The sequence below is a fragment of the Bombus fervidus genome, chromosome 6, assembly GCF_041682495.2.
Source record: "Bombus fervidus isolate BK054 chromosome 6, iyBomFerv1, whole genome shotgun sequence".
NCBI lineage: Eukaryota > Metazoa > Arthropoda > Insecta > Hymenoptera > Apidae > Bombus > Bombus fervidus.
In genome coordinates, this window is record NC_091522.1 from 11,598,534 (window position 1) to 11,620,340 (window position 21,807).

General features: G+C 31.9%; 2 protein-coding genes across 2 annotated transcripts in view; one reads left to right on the forward strand and one right to left on the reverse strand.

Moving 5' to 3' along the window:
• LOC139988400 (uncharacterized) overlaps nucleotides 1-21,807 on the reverse strand; it is a 61,640-nt gene that overhangs the window by 15,901 nt on the left and 23,932 nt on the right. The window contains 18 exon segments of the mRNA XM_072005752.1: nucleotides 1,537-1,771; nucleotides 2,057-2,284; nucleotides 2,562-2,658; nucleotides 2,661-2,784; nucleotides 3,293-3,530; nucleotides 3,815-4,042; nucleotides 4,328-4,555; nucleotides 4,833-4,929; nucleotides 4,932-5,058; nucleotides 5,061-5,248; nucleotides 5,251-5,288; nucleotides 5,574-5,798; nucleotides 6,057-6,314; nucleotides 6,600-6,811; nucleotides 6,813-7,056; nucleotides 7,342-7,553; nucleotides 7,555-7,791; nucleotides 16,049-16,176. Coding sequence (XP_071861853.1) covers nucleotides 1,537-1,771; nucleotides 2,057-2,284; nucleotides 2,562-2,658; nucleotides 2,661-2,784; nucleotides 3,293-3,530; nucleotides 3,815-4,042; nucleotides 4,328-4,555; nucleotides 4,833-4,929; nucleotides 4,932-5,058; nucleotides 5,061-5,248; nucleotides 5,251-5,288; nucleotides 5,574-5,798; nucleotides 6,057-6,314; nucleotides 6,600-6,811; nucleotides 6,813-7,056; nucleotides 7,342-7,553; nucleotides 7,555-7,791; nucleotides 16,049-16,176 — 3,344 coding nt within the window.
• LOC139988559 (E3 ubiquitin-protein ligase XIAP-like) lies at nucleotides 10,356-11,252 on the forward strand (the record flags this gene model as incomplete). The annotated part of the gene is made up of 1 exon (XM_072006147.1): nucleotides 10,356-11,252. A coding segment is annotated over exon 1 (897 nt), but the record flags the coding sequence as incomplete, so codon positions are not given.

A 21,807-nucleotide genomic window follows, 5' to 3' on the forward strand; every position in this document is an offset into this window, starting at 1 on the left:
TAACTAATATTAAAATAATGTGAAAAATATTAACATTATAAAGTTTTTAGAAAGTATAACGTATTTGCAACTTCATGCAGAAATACTTAAAATTTCATATATAAGACTTGAAGACTATCTTTCACCATCTCTTATATCACTATTATTTCGCTATTTGTAATGGAATTTTATTTTATGAAATTAAATTCTCAATTTCCAAATCTAAAGTTTTTACATATCCTCCAATGTGTGTAGCAAGTAGTTTATTAGAAATTATTCCAAATAGAAAAAAGGAATCTACAACTACATATTTTTTATCTGATATTCTTATGAAAATATCTAGAGTTTGTGGTAAACGGCTGCAGATATCCAAAGATACTCTCCATTTGATACATTGAGTTACACAAAATATTTAATAATTTCTGTTCAATAGTCGTAAATAAAATCTATTCTCCACTGTATACAGAAACCTTTAAGTATAAAATCAAGTAATGCATCACCAAAGAACACAGGATTAAGTACGTATCTTAAGGAAAAGGGTAATATTATATCACAATCAGAATTTTCCGATCAATATATAGATGGATTGACAAAAGGTGTGAATAGTGCTACAGCGTTAAGAACGCAATTAACTAAAATTCATCAAATTCATAATGTACAATTACAAAATTAAACAACAAGGATGTAAAAGAAAATCAAAGTGGTACTAAGATAATGATATACCTTTTTCAAATGTACCTAAAAATTGTAATTACTTGAATTATAAAATAAATTTCATAGGTATTCAATGTTTAAATATTATGCAAAATTCATTTATACAAAATATGGAAAATAATTTTATCCCAAATAATAATAATTAATAAAAGATTACAAATTCTTTTTGTATCGCTAATTTTTCATGATTTATTTATCACTTCTAATATACCTTTCCTGTCAGCTTCATTTTTTATACAAATTTCAATTAAATCTTCATTAGTTAAAGTCATAAACAAATCAATGTCAACCTGAAATAAATTTACAATATTAATTTATAATAACATTATATACATATACTTATATATATGTAACACCTAATTTGATAACATATTTGCTTCTTATTCGAAAAATATAGGCACGTATTGACCTAATCCGTAATGTTTTAGTAAAACAAACATTTTTGCTTCTTCTGAATTTAAAATTATTCCTCTTGGAGGTGTCCTGTAACGTGCTGGTGTTGGTGTACTTTCCTCAAATACATTTTCATCATTCATATTTGGACTAACATTTTGTTGGCGCAATGGACTAAATTCAGGCACATATTGAAGAGTAGTATCAAGATCTTCTTTGTGTTGAATATTTAAATCTTGTGGCCGAATGGACTGCAATCTTTCCAAACAATACAGTTAAATTAGAATATCCTAGTTACTTTGTATATGTTTCTATTGCGAATTGCTAGCATTGATGGTAATAATACCCTCTTTGTCTTGGATCTTATCTTTAACATTCTCTATTGTGTCAGAAGCTTCTACGTCCAAGGTAATGGTTTTACCAATAAGTGTTTTAAGAAGAGATCTGCATTCCTCCATGAAGTCTCAAGACTAAATGGAGTGTGGACTCTTTCTGAATATTATAATCTGACAGAGTTCTCCCGTCTTCTAGTTGTTTGCCACCAAAGATGAAACGCTGCTGGTCTGGAGGAATACCCTCTTTTTCTTGGATCTTAGCTCCCACATTCTCTGTTGTGTCAGAAGCTTCAACTTCAAGAGTAATAGTTTTCCCTGTTAAGGTCTTAACGAATATCTGCATGTTGCTAGATCTGGAGAACTGTACAAAAAGACAAAAAGATTACATTAGTGTACAATATCGTGAAAAATGTTCTGTTGTTGGAAATCCTAAAATGAACATTTTCTAAGCAATAGCTTTATATTTCTTTAATTTTTTATTTATAAAAGCATTAATCAACTGAAATGTTGTTAAACAAAATGATGGCGTCACAGAGTACAGGTTATTTGAATACTCATTTAATACCTTTTTACATAAATATGGAAGAAATAATTTTACCAATAACTGTATTAAGAAGAGATTTGCATTCCTCAGGCGAAGTCTCAACACTAAATAGAGTGTGGACTCTTTCTGAATATTATAATCTGAAAGAGTTCTTCTGTCTTGTAGTTGTTTACCACCAAAGATCAAACGCTGCTGGTCTGGAGCAATACCCTCTTTTTCTTGGATCTTAGCTCCCACATTCTCTGTTGTGTCAGAAGCTTCAACTTCAAGAGTAATAGTTTTCCCTGTTAAGTTCTTAACGAATATCTGCATGTTGCTAGATCTGGGGGACTGTACAAAAAGATTACATTAATGTACAATATCGTGAAAAATGTTCTGTTGTTGGAAATCCTAAATTAAACATTTTCGAAGCAATAGCTGTATATTTCTTTAATGTTTCACTTATAAAAACATTAATCAACTGAAATTTTGTTAAACAAAATGGTGGCGTCACAGAGTATAGGTTATTTGAATACTCATTTAACACCTTTCTACATAAATATGGAAGAGATAGTTTTACCAATAAGTGTTTTAAGAAGAGATTTGCATTCCTCAGGCGAAGTCTCAACACTAAATGGAGTGTGGACTCTTTCTGGATAGTATAATCTGAAAGAGTTCTTCCGTCTTCTAGTTGTTTGCCACCAAAGACCAACACTGCTGGTCTGGAGGAATACCCTCTTTGTCTTGGATCTTAGCTTTAACACTCTCTATTGTGTCAGAAGCTTCTACGTCCAAGGTAATGGTTTTACCAATAAGTGTTTTAAGAAGAGATTTGCATTCCTCAGGCGAAGTCTCAACACTAAACAGAGTGTGGACTCTTTCTGAATATTATAATCTGAAAGAGTTCTCCCGTCTTCTAGTTGTTTGCCACCAAAGATGAAACGCTGCTGGTCTGGAGGAATACCCTCTTTTTCTTGGATCATAGCTTCCACATTCTCTGTTGTTTCAGAAGCTTCAACTTCAAGAGTAATAGTTTCCCTGTTAAGTTGTTAACGAATATCTGCATGTTGCTAGATCTGGGGGACTGTACAAAAAGACAAAAAGATTACATTAATGTACAATATCGTGAAAAATGTTCTGTGATTGGAAATCCTAAAATGAACATTTTCTAAGCAATAGCTTTATATTTCTTTAATTTTTTATTTATAAAAACATTAATCAACTGAAATGTTGTTAAACAAAATGATGGCGTCACAGAGTACAGGTTATTTGAATACTCATTTAATACCTTTTTACATAAATATGGAAGAAATAATTTTACCAATAACTGTATTAAGAAGAGATTTGCATTCCTCAGGCGAAGTCTCAACACTGAATAGAGTGTGGACTCTTTCTGAATATTATAATCTGAAAGAGTTCTTCTGTCTTGTAGTTGTTTACCACCAAAGATCAAACGCTGCTGGTCTGGAGCAATACCCTCTTTTTCTTGGATCTTAGCTCCCACATTCTCTGTTGTGTCAGAAGCTTCAACTTCAAGAGTAATAGTTTTCCCTGTTAAGTTCTTAACAAATATCTGCATGTTGCTAGATCTGGGGGACTGTACAAAAAGACAAAAAGATTACATTAATGTATAATATCGTGAAAAATGTTCTGTTGTTGGAAATCCTAAAATGAACATTTTCTAAGCAATAGCTTTATATTTCTTTAATTTTTTATTTATAAAAGCATTAATCAACTGAAATGTTGTTAAACAAAATGATGGCGCACAGAGTACAGGTTATTTGAATACTCATTTAATACCTTTTTACATAAATATGGAAGAAATAATTTTACCAATAACTGTATTAAGAAGAGATTTGCATTCCTCAGGCGAAGTCTCAACACTAAATAGAGTGTGGACTCTTTCTGAATATTATAATCTGAAAGAGTTCTTCTGTCTTGTAGTTGTTCACCACCAAAGATCAAACGCTGCTGGTGTGGAGCAATACCCTCTTTTTCTTGGATCTTAGCTCCCACATTCTCTGTTGTGTCAGAAGCTTCAACTTCAAGAGTAATAGTTTTCCCTGTTAAGGTCTTAACGAATATCTGCATGTTGCTAGATCTGGAGAACTGTACAAAAAGACAAAAAGATTACATTAGTGTACAATATCGTGAAAAATGTTCTGTTGTTGGAAATCCTAAATTAAACATTTTCGAAGCAATAGCTGTATATTTCTTTAATTTTTCATTTATAAAAATATTAATCAGCTGAAATTTCGTTAAACAAAATGATGGCGTCACAGAGTACAGGTTATTTGAATACTCATCTAATACCTTTTTACATAAATATGGAAGAAATAATTTTACCAATAACTGTATTAAGAAGAGATTTGCATTCCTCAGGCGAAGTCTCAACACTAAATAGAGTGTGGACTCTTTCTGAATATTATAATCTGAAAGAGTTCTTCTGTCTTGTAGTTGTTTACCACCAAAGATCAAACGCTGCTGGTCTGGAGCAATACCCTCTTTTTCTTGGATCTTAGCTCCCACATTCTCTGTTGTGTCAGAAGCTTCAACTTCAAGAGTAATAGTTTTCCCTGTTAAGTTCTTAACGAATATCTGCATGTTGCTAGATCTGGGGGACTGTACAAAAAGATTACATTAATGTACAATATCGTGAAAAATGTTCTGTTGTTGGAAATCCTAAATTAAACATTTTCGAAGCAATAGCTGTATATTTCTTTAATGTTTCACTTATAAAAACATTAATCAACTGAAATTTTGTTAAACAAAATGGTGGCGTCACAGAGTATAGGTTATTTGAATACTCATTTAACACCTTTCTACATAAATATGGAAGAGATAGTTTTACCAATAAGTGTTTTAAGAAGAGATTTGCATTCCTCAGGCGAAGTCTCAACACTAAATGGAGTGTGGACTCTTTCTGGATAGTATAATCTGAAAGAGTTCTTCCGTCTTCTAGTTGTTTGCCACCAAAGACCAACACTGCTGGTCTGGAGGAATACCCTCTTTGTCTTGGATCTTAGCTTTAACACTCTCTATTGTGTCAGAAGCTTCTACGTCCAAGGTAATGGTTTTACCAATAAGTGTTTTAAGAAGAGATTTGCATTCCTCAGGCGAAGTCTCAACACTAAACAGAGTGTGGACTCTTTCTGAATATTATAATCTGAAAGAGTTCTCCCGTCTTCTAGTTGTTTGCCACCAAAGATGAAACGCTGCTGGTCTGGAGGAATACCCTCTTTTTCTTGGATCATAGCTTCCACATTCTCTGTTGTTTCAGAAGCTTCAACTTCAAGAGTAATAGTTTCCCTGTTAAGTTGTTAACGAATATCTGCATGTTGCTAGATCTGGGGGACTGTACAAAAAGACAAAAAGATTACATTAATGTACAATATCGTGAAAAATGTTCTGTGATTGGAAATCCTAAAATGAACATTTTCTAAGCAATAGCTTTATATTTCTTTAATTTTTTATTTATAAAAACATTAATCAACTGAAATGTTGTTAAACAAAATGATGGCGTCACAGAGTACAGGTTATTTGAATACTCATTTAATACCTTTTTACATAAATATGGAAGAAATAATTTTACCAATAACTGTATTAAGAAGAGATTTGCATTCCTCAGGCGAAGTCTCAACACTGAATAGAGTGTGGACTCTTTCTGAATATTATAATCTGAAAGAGTTCTTCTGTCTTGTAGTTGTTTACCACCAAAGATCAAACGCTGCTGGTCTGGAGCAATACCCTCTTTTTCTTGGATCTTAGCTCCCACATTCTCTGTTGTGTCAGAAGCTTCAACTTCAAGAGTAATAGTTTTCCCTGTTAAGTTCTTAACAAATATCTGCATGTTGCTAGATCTGGGGGACTGTACAAAAAGACAAAAAGATTACATTAATGTACAATATCGTGAAAAATGTTCTGTTGTTGGAAATCCTAAATTAAACATTTTCGAAGCAATAGCTGTATATTTCTTTAATTTTTCATTTATAAAAATATTAATCAGCTGAAATTTCGTTAAACAAAATGATGGCGTCACAGAGTACAGGTTATTTGAATACTCATCTAATACCTTTTTACATAAATATGGAAGAAACAGTTTTACTAATAACTGTTTTAAGAAGAGATTTGCATTCCTCAGGAGAAGTCTGAACACTAAATGGAGTGTGGACTCTTTCTGAATATTATAATCTGAAAGAGTTCTTCTGTCTTGTAGTTGTTTACCACCAAAGATCAAACGCTGCTGGTCTGGAGCAATACCCTCTTTTTCTTGGATCTTAGCTCCCACATTCTCTGTTGTGTCAGAAGCTTCAACTTCAAGAGTAATTGTTTTCCCTGTTAAGTTCTTAACGAATATCTGCATGTTGCTAGATCTGGGGGACTGTACAAAAAGACAAAAAGATTACATTAATGTACAATATCGTGAAAAATGTTCTGTTGTTGGAAATCCTAAATTAAACATTTTCTAAGCAATAGCTTTATATTTCATTAATTTTTTATTTACAAAAACATTAATCAACTGAAATGTTGTTAAACAAAATGATGGCGTCACAGAGTACAGGTTATTTGAATACTCATTTAACACCTTTCTACATAAATATGGAAGAAATAGTTTTACCAATAACTGTTTTAAGAAGAGATTTGCATTCCTCAGGCGAAGTCTCAACACTAAATGGTGTGTGGACTCTTTCTGAATATTATAATCTGAAAGAGTTCTTCAGTCTTCTAGTTGTTTGCCACCAAAGATCAAACACTGCTGGTCTGGAGGAATACCCTCTTTGTCTTGGATCTTAGCTTTAACACTCTCTATTGTGTCAGAAGCTTCTACGTCCAAGGTAATGGTTTTACCAATAAGTGTTTTAAGAAGAGATCTGCATTCCTCCGTGAAGTCTCAAGACTAAATGGATTGTGGACTCTTTCTGAATATTATAATCTGAAAGAGTTCTCCCGTCTTCTAGTTGTTTGCCACCAAAGATGAAACGCTGCTGGTCTGGAGGAATACCCTCTTTTTCTTGGATCATAGCTTCCACATTCTCTGTTGTTTCAGAAGCTTCAACTTCAAGAATAATAGTTTTCCCTGTTAAGGTCCTAACGAATATCTGCATGTTGCTGGATCTGGGGAACTGTACAAAAAGACAAAAAGATTACATTAATGTACAATATCGTGAAAAATGTACTGTGATTGGAAATCCTAAAATGAACATTTTCTAAGCAATAGCTTTATATTTCATTAATTTTTTATTTACAAAAACATTAATCAACTGAAATGTTGTTAAACAAAATGATGGCGTCACAGAGTACAGGTTATTTGAATACTCACTTAACACCTTTCTACATAAATATGGAAGAAATAGTTTTACCAATAACTGTTTTAAGAAGAGATTTGCATTCCTCAGGCGAAGTCTCAACACTAAATGGAGTGTGGACTCTTTCTGAATATTATAATCTGAAAGAGTTCTTCAGTCTTCTAGTTGTTTGCCACCAAAGATCAAACACTGCTGGTCTGGATGAATACCCTCTTTGTCTTGGATCTTAGCTTTAACACTCTCTATTGTGTCAGAAGCTTCTACGTCCAAGGTAATGGTTTTACCAATAAGTGTTTTAAGAAGAGATCTGCATTCCTCCGTGAAGTCTCAGGACTAAATGGAGTGTGGACTCTTTCTGAATATTATAATCTGAATATGTTCTTCCATCTTCTAGTTGTTTGCCACCAAAGATGAAACGCTGCTGGTCTGGAGGAATACCCTCTTTTTCTTGGATCATAGCTTCCACACTCTCTATTGTGTCAGAAGCTTCAACTTCAAGAATAATAGTTTTCCCTGTTAAGGTCTTAACGAATACCTGCATGTTGCTAGATCTGGGGAACTGTACAAAAAGACAAAAAGATTACATTAGTGTACAATATAGTGAAAAATGTTCTGCGGTAGTAAATCCTAAATAAACATTTTCTAAGCAATAGCTGTATATTTCTTTAATTTTTCACTTATAAAAACATTAATCAACTGAAATTTCGTTAAACAAAATGATGGCGTCACAGAGTACAGGTTATTTGAATACTCATCTAATACCTTTTTTCATAAATATGGAAGAAACAGCTGTTATATTTACATTTCTTGAAATAATTTATAGAATAGGGTAGATATTTGCAACACAAGTCAATTTGAATTTGTTTGATAAGCAAATATAGAAAAGCTTTCGATGGATAATTCACAGTAAAGAATGTCAAATAATGTACAACATTAACAGAGGAAGTCATTATATAGAATTATTATATTATTGCATAGAAAATCGTTGAAAAGTGTTCAGAGTAATCTTTTTATATCATTTTATAATAAACCTTTGAATTTTTCCATATACGACTCTTTCAATGGCAAGTTGTTTGCTTGGATGTTATCGTTTTTCAGATGCTGTTTAAAGCTGTTATTACATTGGATTTGGTTTTGATATTTAATTGATTCATACAGATTAATTAGTTTTGTATGCTGTGTATTTCACCATCTTGCACAGCCAATTACGACACATCGGATACGCAGATAAAAAAAAAAAACATGACGGACGGGGGAAAACAGAAGAGAATCGCAAGCAGTTGCGCCAAATTTGGATGTAGGAACTAGTGATGATACCAACATGACATTTATCTCAGCAAAAGCCAGTTTAGATGTCCAGCTCAGAATCTATGGTGCCTAAGGCGCATAAAATGCATGATGCTAGAGAAAAATAAAGAAAAATCAGAAAAACATGCGAAATGAGGGTAAACGGATACCGTAGATGCGCCGCTACATTGAATACGAATATAATCACGTGCTAGAGACATTCAATAATGAGAATGGTCAATCATTTTAGCAATTTGAGGATTGTTAGTAACAAAACATAGGCATCGTCAAATTTAATGGTTTTACTTTCGTCGATACTTTTTTTTGCATTTGTCAAACGAAAACGTTTCCCCCGATATTTGTCAAGATTTAACTGCTTTTCAAGCTAAGTGTATTGCTTTAAGTAATAGCTTTAATCTTCGTTTTTACTATCATCTAGTGCATACGCAATTAACAATTTTAGTGGCAAACTATATTATATTGTCGCAAAAACGTAAGGAACATTTGCGAAAAGTGACAAAGACGATATATGATTGCGATATATATATAATATGATATGATAGATAAAATATAATATAACATAATGCTACAGCGTCTTATTATTCGCATCGCGAGAGAACTTTATCTCAAAATAAATTTATAAAATGTTACAAACGGTTGAATTTTCCTGCAGAAACCCTGTGTGAGATGTTTCACATATTAAACAAATTGCGTACTTATTTGGAAAAATGCTTTTATTATAATCCGCGGTGATGAATACCGAGGCCGTGTATACTCTTCCGTTATTTATTAAAATTAAACACAGAATAAATACTTGCGGTTTTAGACAATACGGTTTACGACCGTAATTATCTTTCCAGTAAACTTTGTAGTCACGTATACCCAGGTATAAAATTAGTTAAAATGTTGCATTAAAATAGGACCATGGACACCAGACCGCTGAAACAATAACACCGATTAAAAGTTGACGAAAATGAAAAATCTGAAACATAACGATATGGAAATTCCGTAACAGTTGTTACTGAAGTTTCAAACAACGTTTTAATATTTCCAAGTAAAAACGAAGCAATTAAGAATTCTTTGAAAAGCGGCATCGTTTCCGAAAGTGAGTAAGGGATATATTTTCTCGCTGTACCCAGCAGCCATGGCTTATTCAACCAATGATAGTACGGTCAGTAGAGTACTTTACAGTAAGGGGCGGAGCATCAATGACATTTGACTGGTCGACAACTTTCACTCTCTGCACAGTGCCTTGTAGTGGGGGGAAGGAGTAATGTGGTAGGAATAACATATGTAGGAAATAGCAACAAACTTTAGTACTATTCTGACAGTGGAATAGTTCGTGTGGTTCGCTCGTACGAGAGTCCAATATTAGAAAATTTAACAATATAAAATATACAAGGACAGGATATTAAATCTTTGTCAAGATTCCATTTGAAGAGTTGGTGAGCTGTTGTAGCGGTACGTAAACATCTCATATTCGTAAGTTTTGTCTGGAATATATTTCTGTTCGATCAATTGTACACGTATAATATTTCTCGAAAATAAGTTAACTAAAAACGTTTTACCATTTATAAGCCAAAATATCGTAGCGAAAGAATTTATGTAGATTGTAGAGAAAGTTTCGGGATCCTTTAAACGCTTCAAATATCAAATAAAATCGGTGTAATTCTTCAAAGACAATTTTTAACTTTTACGCTAAAACACAAGGAACTGAGATTACTTCGATGACAATATCGGCTAGATATTTTAATTTCTTTTTTTTTTTTTTTTCTTTAGGTTTCAATACACTTCAATTCACTTAACTATTTGGATAAAATGGTTCCTGTAATGAAATCGCAATATTTGACGGAACAAAATTTAGAATCTTCAGAACATGAAGAATTACTGTCTGCTTCTTGGACATTGTCAGATGATGCAAACTCAACGGTTGATTTAACTTCGTCGGTTGATTTAACATCCTCTGAATCTTCAGCCAGGGTGGGTGATTTAACATCACCGATGCCGTCGACGTCGTCAATGCCACCAACATTCCTAATACAAATGCCGCCGGATCATCCAATTCCGGCGGTTCCATCCACGTCGCGTGGCATTCAAGAAAATTATGATGATTTTCGTTTTGAAGCAGCAAGACGTTCTAGTTTTCAAAACTGGCCTGTATCTTTCATTGACTCTGCCAGTCTTGCAGCTGCAGGACTGTACTATACGGGAGAAATGGACATAGTCCGTTGTTTTGAATGTCAATTGGAGATAAGTCAATGGTCAGAGGGTCATACTCCCATGCTAATTCATAAGATGTATTCTCCAGACTGCAAATTTGTTCGCAATGAACATTGTAATAATGTACCAATTGGAGCAAATCCTGATAAATATCTACGGATAAAACAAAGAAATAGAAATATATCTTGCCCTTATGGTTTACTGTATAAAGAATCATTCGATTTTAATGACCATCGATTTTTAAGATATGCACGAAACCCGTCGTCATATGAACTTAGTCGTTTGGGACTAAAAAAAGTTAAGAAACCAGAAAATTTGGATTATGCTAGTTATCAAACTAGATTAAACACATTCACAACATGGCCCACATATATGACACAGACAGGTGAACAATTAGCTGACGCGGGCTTCTATTATACCGGAATAAATGATATCACCACCTGTTACCACTGTGGAATTCATATAGGAAGCTGGAGAACAGAAGAAGACGTATGGAAAAAACATGCGGACTTGTCTCCAGGCTGTACTTATTTATTAACAGTACGAGGGACAGAATATGTTAATAACGCAACAGGCCAAGAGTTATATGAAATTTCTGAACAAGTAAGTAGAAAAACTTACAGCCTGAACCATATGTATAATTAATAATTCCAATATATACTTATGTACATTATATTTATTTCAGGCACCGATACAAGCTACAGATGAAAATCACGAGAGATCCCATACTGAAAATGAAACAAATGAAATGACTCTCGTCGAGAAACTTGGTAAGTAATAAAAATAAAAAAAAAGAATTGATCATAAATTCTTTAATTTGTATGAAGTCCGTATACGTATAATAAATTTTATTATATATTATATTTAAATATACTGTTTACTATTTTAGCTGCTCTGAAGCAAGAAAACAAGAAATTAATAGATGCTCGATTGTGTACAGTTTGCTCGGAACGAGAAGCAACGATTACGTTTTTGCCTTGTGGACACTTAGTAACCTGCCGGCATTGCTCCCATGCTTTTGGACAATGCCTAATTTGCGGAAAAGAAATTAAAGCACTAAGTCATACATATTTTGCTTAATGCATGCACATATATATATATATATATAATTATGTACATATATAAATTAGCATATTCATATCTCTTATATGATTATACTTTATAATTTTTTAAAAATGACGAACACGCATTAAAATGTGTGATACTATGTACAGTTAAATTAAGTGTATATATCAGGAAATGACAAAATATTATACTTTTAGTACTATTTCTACAGTAATTTGTAAATAGAAACATAATATTAAACGAATCAAATACATTTTTTCTGCATATCTTTTAATTTTTTGTATTTTAAGTGTTACTTAATTAACCATTAATTTGAATTATATATCTTATCTTATCTGAATAAAGTTAATTTTTTCCGGATATAACTAATTGTTCTTTGTTTTATTTCCCCTATTCCCCTATTGTTAGTAAAATGAAACTGTATTATACATATATATATATATATTTCAAATCATAAAAATCGTAGCTTACATTTTCTTTTATTATACTTAGTCGTCCTGTTTTCTATTCGTTAAACAATGCCAATTAAAAGACAATCTAATTTTTATATTGATAACACTTCGAAGTTTTAATGCAAAGAACTTGTTAGTTAGAAATGGTCATCTATACGGACCAACTGAATGATGGATAGAAGCAATATGACGTCAAAGTAACGTGTAAAAATGGCCGTAAAATATCCAAAGTATGCTCAATTTTACATAGTCATGACTTTTAAACCAGTAGATTCCCCGCCTTAAAACTTCTATTTTCGCATTCTACACGTCGAAAATTAGAAAATTAGAAAAATTGCAAGAGAAGGTCAATAATTTTTGGTATCTTAAAAAAAATCTGAGAGAGAGTGCGATACCTCGACACTTGGCACCATGGTCGTATGTATGTCGTAGAGCACTATCTCTGTCCTTCAGCATGATCAACTCACCTGTAAGATCGCGCTATCCATCTCTATCATTCTATGGGAGAACTACATGGTGTCGATGATAACTATTTATGTAAGTACATAGTAATTAATTCGTTCGTTACCGAATACGCTATGCATAGTGTTGAAATTTGAATTGCGCGGCGTTTACTTCAAATGGCTTGAAGTTACGAATATACAACATAATTGAACATTACTGAACCGTTGTGTTACATATGAATCTGGCCTTATATTTAGCGATATCAATATGCAATTTAGAATCGAAATTTGAAATCACGTTCACATATCTGAAATGCCAAATACATCTATATATTGGTGAAAAATTCGATGCCAGTACTATAGCAAGGAGTGAATAAGAATTCAAAATACAGGAAATACACTATTGAAAAACTTTGTTTAGTCGTTAAAAATCACAATAAATTAAAAGGTTTTCATTCAGCCATGCAAGGTTATTAAAAAATGTTTTGTTTTCTAAGGGAGAATTTCAAGCAAGTCTCTATTAAAAAAGCTATGCTTACATCTTAACATGTAGTTACCTTCAATTTTTCGCGCACTTTATGGAACAAAGCGGTTCAACGATTCGTACCAACATACATAATATAAACTCCTCAGTAACTGCTAAGTAAGATAATACGTTGGTAATAGAAAAAGAGTCGTCTTTTTACTTAACAAGAATTTAAATTTCTTTTAAATATGAAAAGTTTAGATGTTTCACATACAAGTTTAATTTTAATATAATTGAGAATAAAGCTTCTTCATAAGAATCATATTTCAAATACTACTACAACTTTTAGAATGTTAAATGTTGGCTATTCATTCGAAAATACGTTTTTGAAAAATTGTTAGTATAAATTGGATCTACAAGAACATAAAATAATTATGAATAGCAAGCAATTATATATAATGGATGCTTGTGAACCAAAAAAAAAAGAACAATCGGTTCTGTACGCTTTATTTCCGGAAATGAGTAACCTATGTTGTGCAATTTGCGAAATTGATTTTGTTGAAGTTCATGATCCATATTTATTTATATTTTACTAACAATAAAATTTTAGATTACTTATTCATTTTATATCTGACGTTGTTGCTTCACCAGTAATGGGTACAGAAGGATATATATTTGTTATAACGCATAAACAATTTTCTGAAACTGGTAGATTGGACAAAATTTTGAGAAATTTTAAACTAGTCGCGTATTCACGAGACAAATCTTTAATGACTCTAAATATATGATTTCAATGATAAACTGGTTTTTATTTCTGTAAGTATCGCGAGGATTAAGATCAGTTACTACAGAAGTTTATAAAAGTTGTCTTAGGTATACGATACAAACTAAGATAGATACTATGTGGAATAAAGTTGATGATTATTTTGTTCAAGGAAAAAATTTTTATAACTTTATAGAAGGAACTAGAGCATTAAAATTAGATATACTTATAGGGGGCAATACAAATATTTAATTTTGTTCCTCTTATAACTAATATTAAAATAATGTGAAAAATATTAACATTAAAAAGTTTTTAGAAAGTATAACGTATTTGCAACTTCATGCAGAAATACTTAAAATTTCATATATAAGACTTGAAGACTATCTTTCACCATCTCTTATATCACTATTATTTCGCTATTTGTAATGGAATTTTATTTTATGAAATTAAATTCTCAATTTCCAAATCTAAAGTTTTTACATATCCTCCAATGTGTGTAGCAAGTAGTTTATTAGAAATTATTCCAAATAGAAAAAAGGAATCTACAACTACATATTTTTTATCTGATATTCTTATGAAAATATCTAGAGTTTGTGGTAAACGGCTGCAGATATCCAAAGATACTCTCCATTTGATACATTGAGTTACACAAAATATTTAATAATTTCTGTTCAATAGTCGTAAATAAAATCTATTCTCCACTGTATACAGAAACCTTTAAGTATAAAATCAAGTAATGCATCACCAAAGAACACAGGATTAAGTACGTATCTTAAGGAAAAGGGTAATATTATATCACAATCAGAATTTTCCGATCAATATATAGATGGATTGACAAAAGGTGTGAATAGTGCTACAGCGTTAAGAACGCAATTAACTAAAATTCATCAAATTCATAATGTACAATTACAAAATTAAACAACAAGGATGTAAAAGAAAATCAAAGTGGTACTAAGATAATGATATACCTTTTTCAAATGTACCTAAAAATTGTAATTACTTGAATTATAAAATAAATTTCATAGGTATTCAATGTTTAAATATTAAAAGATTAAAGACAAAAACATTTAACACTAGAGGAGAAACTATCAAAAGCTAAATTTGATAAAAATAGCGTTCATTTCCACATGATCCTAAAGCAAAAAAAAAGTGTACTTATTAATAAAGTATTATCACACATCAACAATACAACAATTTTACAGCCATTTCGTATGTAAATGTATGTAAATGTATCTTTATAAGCAAAAATAGAAATGTATCATATGTGTTCTTAAGTGTACTAAGTTAGTATAAGAAATAATACTAATATACTATAACATAATATATTATATTTTTTAAATTTATATATTAAAGCAGCTTTAGTATATAACAAATAAAATAATAATATATAATTAGATATAATTAATAAAAGATTACAAATTCTTTTTGTATCGCTAATTTTTCATGATTTATTTATCACTTCTAATATACCTTTCCTGTCAGCTTCATTTTTTATACAAATTTCAATTAAATCTTCATTAGTTAAAGTCATAAACAAATCAATGTCAACCTGAAATAAATTTACAATATTAATTTATAATAACATTATATACATATACTTATATATATGTAACACCTAATTTGATAACATATTTCCTTCTTATTCGAAAAATATAGGCACGTATTGACCTAATCCGTAATGTTTTAGTAAAACAAACATTTTTGCTTCTTCTGAATTTAAAATTATTCCTCTTGGAGGTGTCCTGTAACGTGCTGGTGTTGGTGTACTTTCCCCAAATACATTTTCATCATTCATATTTGGACTAACATTTTGTTGGCGCAATGGACTAAATTCAGGCACATATTGAAAAGTAGTATCAAGATCTTCTTTGTGTTGAATATTTAAATCTTGTGGCCGAATGGATTGCAATCTTTACAAACAATACAGTTAAATTAGAATATCCTAGTTACTTTGTATATGTTTCTATTGCGAATTGCTAGCATTGATGGTAATAATACCCTCTTTGTCTTGCATCTTATCTTTAACATTCTCTATTGTGTCAGAAGCTTCTACTTCCAAGGTAATGGTTTTACCAATAAGTGTTTTAAGAAGAGATCTGCATTCCTCCGTGAAGTCTCAAGACTATATGGAGTGTGGACTCTTTCTGAATATTATAATCTGAAAGAGTTCTCCCGTCTTCTAGTTGTTTGCCACCAAAGATGAAACGCTGCTGGTCTGGAGGAATACCCTCTTTTTCTTGGATCATAGCTTCCACATTCTCTGTTGTTTCAGAAGCTTCAACTTCAAGAGTAATAGTTTCCCTGTTAAGGTCTTAACGAATATCTGCATGTTGCTAGATCTGGGGAACTGTACAAAAAGACAAAAAGATTACATTAATGTACAATATCGTGAAAAATGTTCTGCGGTAGTAAATCCTAAAATAAACATTTTCTAAGCAATCGCTGTATATTTTTTTGATTTTTCATTTATAAAAATATTAATCAGCTGAAATTTTGTTAAACAAAATGACGGCGTCACAGAGTACAGGTTATTTGAATACTCATCTAATACCTTTTTACATAAATATGGAAGAAGCAGCTGTTATATTTCCATTTCTTGAAATAATTTATAGAATAGGGTAGATATTTGCAACGCAAGTCAATTTAAATTTGTTTGATAAGCAAATATAGAAAAGCTTTCGAAGGATAATTCACAATAAACAATGTTAAATAATGTACAACTTGTACATATATACATATTTGCCAAATTATAGATTCTAAATTCCCTACATTGAAACATTGTAGTTAGGTATTACGGCCGCGATTGGTGGGAAATAAAGTTTTTGATATGGGTTTGCGTGGATCGGGCCGGCGTAAGGTAGGTTCAGCGCTTTCGCCGGAATCCGTGCCCGCGTTTTGAAAGGCATCGCGGTCTACGAAAATTAGCCAATTAAAAAACACCTATTTTGATTAACTTTTTACAGAATGATGATACCATTAACAGGTGCAAGACATTTTTTTAGTAGCGATGATTTAGTTTGAAGGAATGACAAAAATCATCAATGTTCAGTGTAATTCCATGGTCCTCATATCGTGGAATGTTTTCCACTCAATTGTATTGAAGAAAAATTCATTTCGGGTAATGAAGGTTCCACATAGATTTAATGTTTAGAATAATAGCTGAATTTACTCAGGAGAGATAAAGCTATTAAGAAACGCACCCATTATTATAGAATCGTTATAAATAGAAAGATTTTTCTTTTGAAATTCTATTTCCGGTTTACTTAGGAATTAGAAACATACAGCAAGATATAACAAAAATGGAAAATTTAGAACGTTCATTTGTGGCACTAAGAATCTTTGGTGCCTAAGGCGCATAAAATGCATGATGCTAGAGAAAGATAAAGAAAAATCAGAAAAACATGCGAAATGAGGGTAAACGGATACCGTAAATGCGCCGCTACATTGAACACGAATATAATCACGTGCTAGAGACATTCAATAATGAGAATGGTCACTCATTTTAGCAATTTGAGGATTGTTAGTAACAAAACATAGGCATCGTCAATTTTAATGGTTTTACTTTGTCGATACTTTTTTTTGCATTTGTCAAACGAGAACGTTCTCCTCGATATTTTTCAAGATTTTACTGCTTTTCAAGCTAAGTGTATTACTTTAAGTAATATCTTTAATCTTCGTTTTTACTATCATCTAGTGCATACGCAATTAACAATTTTAGTGGCAAATTATAGTATATTGTTGCAAAAACGTAAGGAACATTTGCGAAAAGTGACAAAGACGATATATGATTGCGATGTATATATAATATGATATGATAGATAAAATATAATATAACATAATGCTACAACGTCTTATTATTCGCATCGCGAGAGAACTTTATCTCAAAATAAATTTATAAAATGTTACAAACGGTTGAATTTTCCTGCAGAAACCCTGTGTGAGATGTTTCACATATTAAACAAATTGCGTACTTATTTGGAAAAATACTTTTATTATAATCCGCGGTGATGAATACCGAGGCCGTGTATACTCTTCCGTTATTTATTAAAATTAAACACAGAATAAATACTTGCGGTTTTAGACAATTCTATTAATCTAAAAAATAAATTTTTATCATTTATCCTAGCAGCAATGCAAAATGGTGTAATATCATCATTCAGAGATTTCAATAGTGCCGACGGACATGCTTCATATATAGTTTCAAACGTATCTTTATTTATTGCAGCTGCCAATCCAAAAACAGACATGCCTACAAACGAACAGAAATAAAGAATTTACTGATATAACAACATTATATATTTTCACACAATACATTAATTGTTTACCTAAATCAGTTGATATATGATATGATATATGATATATCAGTTGAAATATGATATGATAGATAAAATATAATACAACATAATGCTACAGCGTCTTATTATTCTCATCGCGCGAGAACTTTATCGAAAAATAAATATATAAAATGTTACAAACTGTTAAATTTTCCTACAGAAACCCTGTGTGAGATGTTTTCACATATTGAAAAAATTGTATACTTATTTGGAAAAATAATTTTATTATCCTCGGTGACGAATACCGAGGCCGTGTATACTCTACCGTTATTTATTAAAATTAAACACAGAATAATAATAAGTATTATAATAATAATAACTTATAATAATAAGTAACAGTTTTTACTGATATTTTAAACAACGTGTTAATATTGCCAAGTAAAAACGAAGCAATTAAGAATTCTTTGAAAAGTGGCAATGTTTCCGAAAGTGAGTAAGAGATACATTTTCTCGCTGTATTATGCGGCCGTGGCTTATTCAACCAATGATAATACAGTACAGTACAATATAGTAAGGAGCGGAGCATCAATGACATTTGATTGGTCGATAACTTTCGCATTCTGCACAGTGCCTTATAGTGGGATGAAGGAGTAGTGTGGTAGGGATAAGTATATAAATAGGCACTAGCAGCAGGGTTGAATATTCAAGGTTCAGTATTCCTCTAAGAGTGGAGTGGTTTGTGTGGCTCGTTCGTACGATAGTGCAGATTACATTTAACAATATAAAATATACAAGAACAGGATATTAAATCTTTGTCAAGATTCTATTTGAAGATTTGGTGAGCTGTTGTAGCGGTACGTAAACATCTCATATTCGTAAGTTTTGTCTGGAATATATTTCTGTTTGATCAATTGTACACGTATAATATTTCTCGAAAATAAGTTAACTAAAAACGTTTTATCATTTATAAGCCAAAATATCGTAGCGAAAGAATTTATGTAGATTGTAGAGAAAGTTTCGGGATCCTTTAAACGCTTCAAATATCAAATAAAATCGGTGTAATTCTTCAAAGACAATTTTTAACTTTTACGCTAAAATACACGGAACTGAGATTACTTTGATAATATCGGCTTGTTACAATTACTAGATATTTTAATTTCTTTTTTTTTTTTAAATAGGTTTGATAACTCTACAAGTAACAATAAGGGCAAAATGTTTACCTTATACAACATGCTATTCAGGCAAACACAATATGAAGAAAGGTCAGACGGTTCAACTCCGCCTAATGATACAACTCCGCCTAATGATACAACTCCGCCTAATGATACAACTCCGCCTAATGATACAACTCCGCCTAATGATACAACTCCGCCTAATGATACAACTCCGCCTAATGATACAACTCCGCCTAATGATTCAACTCCGCCTGATGATTCAACTCCGCCTGATGATTCAACTCCGCCTGATGATTCAACTTCGTCTGATGTTTCAACTTCGTCTGATGTTTCAACTTCGTCTGATGATTTAGATGATTCAGATGATTCAAATTCGTCGGATGATTTTGGAACAGAGTTATCTTTGAGGCCGTCAATTCGAAAAAGTGTCGTGAGGCGCTCGACGTTGTCAGTACCACAAAGGTTGCCGCCACCGGTGCAAAGGATTAATATAGTGTCGCCGATTCTATCGAAGAAGCGTTGCATTCGAAAACATTATGTTGATTTTCGTTTTGAAGCAGCAAGACGTTCTAGTTTTCAAAACTGGCCTGTATCTTTCATTGACCCTGCTAGTCTTGCAGCAGCAGGATTCTATTATATAGGCAAAATGGATAAAGTCAAATGTTTTGCGTGTCGGGTGGTGGTAAGTCACTGGGTAAGGGGCTGTACTCCCATACAAGTTCACGAGATATGGTCTCCAGAGTGCAAATTTGTCCGCAATGAATATTGCAACAATGTACCAATTAGAGCAGATCCTGATAAATATCTACGGATGAAACAAAGAAATAGAAATATATTTTGCCCTTTTGGTTTACTATATAAAGATTCATTTAATTTTACTGACCATCTATTTTTAAGATATGGACAAACACCGACGGCATATCAACTTAGCCGTTTGGGATTAAAAAAAGTTATGAAACCAGCAAATTTGGATTATGCTAGTTATGAATCCAGATTAAATTCATTCGAATCATGGCCTGAATATGTAGCACCGCTAATTAAAGTATTAGCCAAAGCAGGCTTCCACTACACCGGAATAAATGATTTTGCTATGTGTTATCATTGTGGAATTATTATAGGAAATTTGAATTCAACTCATGACCCATGGTATCTACATGCAAAAACGTCTGCTTATTGTTATTATTTAATAACAGTACGGGGCTGGCAATATGTTAATAGTGTAACACGTAGAAAATTATATGCAGCTTCAGCAGAAGTAAGTAGAAAACTTACACCCTGAACCATATGTATAATTAATAATTCCAATATATACTTATGTACATTATATTTATTTCAGGCACCGATACGAACTACAGTTAGCAGACGTGTGAGATCCACTATGATGAAAAATGAAACTAACGAGATGACTCTCGTTGAAAAACTTGGTAAGTAATAAAAATAAAAAAAAAAATTGATCATAAATTCTTTAATTTGTATGAAATCCGTATACGTATAATAAATTTTATTATATATTATATCTAAATATACTGTTTACCATTTTAGCTGCTCTGGAGGAAAAAAATCGAGCATTGAAAAATGCTCGATTGTGTAAAGTTTGCACGCAACGAGAAGCAACGACTACGTTTCTACCTTGCGGACATTTAATAACTTGCACGTATTGCTCTCATGCTTTTGAAAAATGCATAATTTGCAAAAGAAAAATTAAAGCACAAATTCGTACATATTTTCCTTAATGCATGCACATATATATATAAATATATATAATTATGTACATATATTTTAATTACCTGGAGTTTGTGGTAAACGGCTACAGATATGCAAAGATATTTCATTTGATATATTGAGCTACACAGAATATTTAATAATTTCTGTTCAATAGTCGTAAATAAAATCTATTCTCCATTGTATACAGAAACCTTTAAGTATAAAATCAAGTAATGCATTACCAAAGGACAGAGGATTAAGTACGTATCTTAAGGAAAAGGGTAATATTATCTCACAATTAGAATTTTCCGATAAATATATAGATGGATTGACAGAAGATGTGAATAATGATATAGCATTAAGAACGCAATTAACTAAAATTCATCAAATTCATAATGTACAATTTCATGAAAATATGAGGGCAAAATTAAACAAGGATGTAAAAGAAAATCAAAGTGGTACTAAGATAATAATATACCTTTACAAATACCTAAAAATTGTAATTACTTGTGTTACGTCGCACGAGATGGTCCGTGCGACGTCCCTCACGGTCAGGCCGCCGAGGGACACTGACCCGCAATAGACCCAAGGAACCACCATAAATCACATCTGTTAGTTATTCAACTCTATTCACACAAATATCTTCGGTTTATGGATGGTCCCTTAAACGGTCCTTCGGTTTCTTGCACGCTCTTACTGATTACGGAG